The sequence below is a fragment of the Fukomys damarensis genome, unplaced genomic scaffold (genome assembly GCF_012274545.1).
Source record: "Fukomys damarensis isolate Sample0158 unplaced genomic scaffold, DMR_v1.0_HiC HiC_scaffold_4, whole genome shotgun sequence".
Classification (NCBI taxonomy): domain Eukaryota; kingdom Metazoa; phylum Chordata; class Mammalia; order Rodentia; family Bathyergidae; genus Fukomys; species Fukomys damarensis.
Genome location: NW_022900916.1, coordinates 51,366,099 through 51,370,633, shown reverse-complemented (window position 1 = coordinate 51,370,633; position 4,535 = coordinate 51,366,099). Strand labels below are relative to the sequence as shown.

The 4,535-nt window shown below is 35.9% G+C and overlaps 2 protein-coding genes across 2 annotated transcripts in view; both read left to right on the top strand.

Annotated features, from left to right (window-relative positions):
* Positions 1–4,535, top strand: part of Foxp2 (forkhead box P2) — a 426,522-nt gene that overhangs the window by 211,073 nt on the left and 210,914 nt on the right. The gene's annotated exons all lie outside the window — the stretch shown is intronic.
* The window catches only part of LOC104860672 (centromere protein X), an 8,824-nt gene continuing 7,323 nt past the window's right edge, over positions 3,035–4,535 (top strand). The window contains 1 exon segment of the mRNA XM_010621904.2: positions 3,035–3,098. Coding sequence (XP_010620206.2) covers positions 3,035–3,098 — 64 coding nt within the window.

The following is a 4,535-nucleotide window of genomic DNA, read 5'->3' as shown; positions in this document are numbered from 1 at the left end:
CTCATTATTGCTGTCACAATTTTGATTACATATGACCTTTCCACTCAAGTGCTTACTTCTAATTGTAATATCTTTTGGTAAATTTATAAACAGACCTCCAAGAAATAACTATTCTTAACAATTTAGGATAGAACATTTTTTTTATGAAATGGGGATTGGATAAAAACATAGATAAGTAGATTAATTATTGCAGGTTAATTTTTATTGAAATGTTATTAGCATACATAAAATTTGTCATTTTTTTATCTTTTTACTGTACAGGTCTGTGAGCTTTCAACAATGCATATAATCCTGTACGTACTACCAATGTTGACATATGGAACAATTCTGTCACCCAAAAGAATTTCTTTATCCTTTCTTGTAATCAGCCCAACTCCACTACCAACTCTATATTGTTTCCAAAGCCTGTTTTTTATTGAACTTCTCATGTCTATTTCAATAGTCATTTTTGATGCCTAGACCCTGTTAGGGTAATGTATGTTTTTCTTAACTCTTCCACTATCTTAACTTTTCTGTAGTTAGCCAGTGTTATTGTCTTTTTTTTTTTAATTAAGCCATTTCCCACCTGTCCTACAGTGTATGGATAATGCAATTAAAGATTGAAGTTTATATTTTATTTAGTGACTTTTTCAATATCACACAATCAAGAGAAGAGAATGATTTATTTTTATTTTATTTCTTTGATATCAGGGTTTGAACTCATGTCCTTGCACTTGCAAGGCAGGCAGCGAAACCACTGAGCTAAAATGCCTGGTCCTCGTAATTTGTTTTTAAAGCTTTATTCTTGTAATTATTGTATTGATGAAAATAAAGGTAACCCTCCCTTCCTACCTAACTCACTAAATTGGCATTTCCTACCTAAGTAAAAAAAAAAAAAATAGGGATTACACAAATTGAGAAGTATTCTTAAAATAGCGATCAGTATGTGAAGGAATTTATTAGAATCAACACATTCTATATTATTTGATTCTGAGGGATAAATGAAGACCATAGAAGTCTAAGTCTCAAAGAGATAGCTCTGAACTAATTTAAGCAAAATTTTCTCAGAGCATTCCAAAGAGTAGACCCCTAATAAGAAAGGCTTTCTGTCACTTTTGATGTCTCAACATAAGTTGAGTATGCAATTAATTGAATTTTTGTGAAGTAGCCTCTAATGACACAATGATAGCTAGATTATCCAACCACATGGTTCTTCATAGCCTTAGTTTCCCATTATCTTTTGGAAAGTTTTGGGAAGCTGATTAACACATTGTGTTATCTGTGACATTGTCAACCATATTCCTATTTCATTTTCCTTTCCTCTCTTTCTGCATTATTTATGGGTGAGATCCTTATTGGCAAAAGAACTCCTGGAAGTGTTGGAAGAAGCACTTGACTTTTTCCGTCATTATGCCCATTCGATGAGTCCTATTGCTAAGCCTGTGTGTTTGAAAACCCTCCTTGACATACTGACTCAGGAGTCATGGGCCATAGATGCCCTCATTATACCCAAATTGTATTTATTGAAGCCATCACCTGGGTTAGGATTTAGATTTCTAATGCAAATCACTGGGTCTCATATTCTTGTTCCTTGATCTCAGCTCACTGCCTTCTTGTGCTCCATTCTGATGAAATGAACCTCATTGGTTCATAAACATGAATTACTTATTTATGTCATTTATATACTGGAATGTGGTTATTGACCCATGTTTTGAGTTGTCCTGGACATTTGTCTACACAGTAAACTCTTGGATTCTCTTATTCTCAAGACAGAGACCTCAGTTCCCAGGACTTCAGCCAGGTTTGTAGCTTCCATACAAGTATAGTCCAACAACTTCTAACAACCAAGCCCTTCTTTGCTAAAAACAGAACAACAGCAACAAAAAAAACCAGCATCTCAGAATTTCTTTTTCTGGATCTTCTTGTCAATACTTCATGCCAACTCAGTTTGCTTCTTTAGAATTTTCCTTCACCATTACAAAAAATTCCTGTAAATCTTTAAGGCTTGACTTTTACGTATACAGTTAACATTCCAGTCATAGTATCCTGGAAGTTTCCTGATGACAGCACTGAGTGTTGGTGAGTTCAGTGCTTTCTCCCATCTGGGGCTGTCTTAGATTTGTGAACTGTCAGAAAAATCTTTGGGATGTATCACATCAGTTATATTGAAATTTCTTCAAACTCTATTCCAATTCTTACATCTAATCATATTATAGGGAGAGTTGCTAGATGCTTAGGTACTGTCGTCAAAAGTATTTTAACAAAAGGAATTAAGATGTTGACCTGAATGGAACAAAGAATCAACCATGAGGTTTTCATTTTGCTTTTCACAAATTTTCTTTTGAAATGCCACAAACAGCTCACTGTTTTCTAAATACTGCAAGGCCAATTTCAAAATTGAAACTGTGATTATAACACCTGTGTGTTAAGCCATGCACTGCATGAAACTTGAGATTGTTATTGCTAATGTTCAAAGCACAGAAAGTCTGAGTGGTGACTGTCTAGCATCAGCGAGTAGGCTCAACCACAGCCAGTTCCTGGAGCTGAATTATTTGAAATTGGCAGGTGGTTTCTCTTTTTCCACAGACTTTCATTCCCCTTTTCCTGACAGTGCATGTGTTTGGTGACCTCCACTATTTATTTAGCTTCTGCATACATTCCTCAGGATTTGTTTTATGTGTGGTTTTTTGGTTGCTTATGTTTCTTGTTATGCTTGGCTACTTCTGGAAGAAGTAGTGGTGGTGGTCTGCTGTGGATTGGCAGTCAAAACAAACGTGATACTCATTTTGAATATCTGGCTTTGAGTTTTCAGATAAAAATATAAGCACAATTTACATAAGTATATTGCTTGAATTAAATTTATTTTCTGTTCCTCACTTGCCCCTAAAAGAAGTGCCAACCAATTCCAGAACTGTTTAGGAGAGCACCAGAAGAAAAATGAACTGTATAAGCCACCCTTGAGAAGTGGACAAAGTAAAAGGGCATCTTGCTTACCACCGAGCAGTGCAATCCTCAGTTTCAGAGTTAAAACTTTCACACCTTCCCACTCCTCGTCATGTCCTTGTTGATTTCTTGTTACTACAAATCTGCAGTTGTGCTTTGTACCCTTGATAGCACAGGTTGGAAATTATGGAGAATGACTACAAGATAACAAATAGAAGAAACAAAAGCAAATTATAAACCAAAGGTATTTTCTTGTTTAATTATCTTACTTAGAAAGCATTAACAGTAAGGTACTAGAAAGCATTAACTTTTGAAACATCTGTTTCTTTGGACCCTTGATTGCTCTCTCTGGAACACTTCTGTTTCCACGTCTTCTTCACATACCTCTGCCTGTTTGTCTCTTGTTTCTTTTTCTGCCAGTTCATTAAATGCTACCTCTTCGAGCAGGCATTGTCCTCAGCCTGCTTGTCTTGTGCATTGCACATACTTGTACATATGTATTTTCATCCACCTTCATTACTACAGCTACTACAGAATTTAATGTTAATGACCAAAACTTTTCTATTTATAAACCATGGTCTCCACTCAAAGCATCATGCTCATTTAGTTACAGCTTTTTATTAGAATATCCTTTAATGGTATGGTCAATTTAAGTGGATCTTTTATAAAACAGAACATTTTACCCTTCTTCTAATGTCTTTTTTCTCTAAGATGGCCTAAGATCGAGAAACCTAGGAGTTACTTTTGGATTGCCTGGCTTCTGTAATAATTGTGCACAATCATCTACTCCAGAACAAAATTCTAGACTGTACATGCCACTACTCCAGAAATTTGAGCCTTTATCATATTTTACCTGGATAATTTATTGTATATATGGCTCTTTCACTTCCTTGCTGAAGGCAATCTTCAATTTTTAACTACTACATTCAGGATGAAATCCAAGCTGTGTAACATGACATCCTGTAATGATTTAGTGCCAGGTTACTTACCCAGCCTAATGTTTTCACATTCCCTAGCACATAATTGAATATCTAACCGTCCTGCTTGCAATTCACCACACTACACACTACTCTGCCTCATGCCTGTCTTTGCTCATGCATCCCTTACTAGGAAGGATTTCTCCCCAGTTGTTTTTAATCCCAAGCATTTCAGTTCTTAGAAATAATTTCAACCATTTTATACCAACTAATTTAGGCATCAGTCTCTTTTGCCCTCTCAGAAATACTATAATTGCATGTTACATTATTTCAAAATTATAATACTGTTGCTGCGAGCTCTTGGAAGACAGAATTATTCAACTTTCAGTTTTCGTCAATTAACACAGGATCTAACATATAAGAAATGCTAAATAAATATTTATTTACCTAAGATGTGTAGCTGAATCGTTCTTTCTGCTTTTTGATTTTACACATAAGTTGTAAGAACACCCCTGTGTATTCCCAGCCTTGATTCTCTCGGCAGTTTCTCTTTATAGCTCCTCCCTTGGACGCTGGCACACCCTCTGCCCTGCCTTCCTTTCACTCTGCTCTGGGTTGTCTGACCACAGACTCAGATGCTGCTGGAAAATCAAAGCTGTCCCTTCATCTCTCCACTTTTGTTGTTGCTTTTATAAA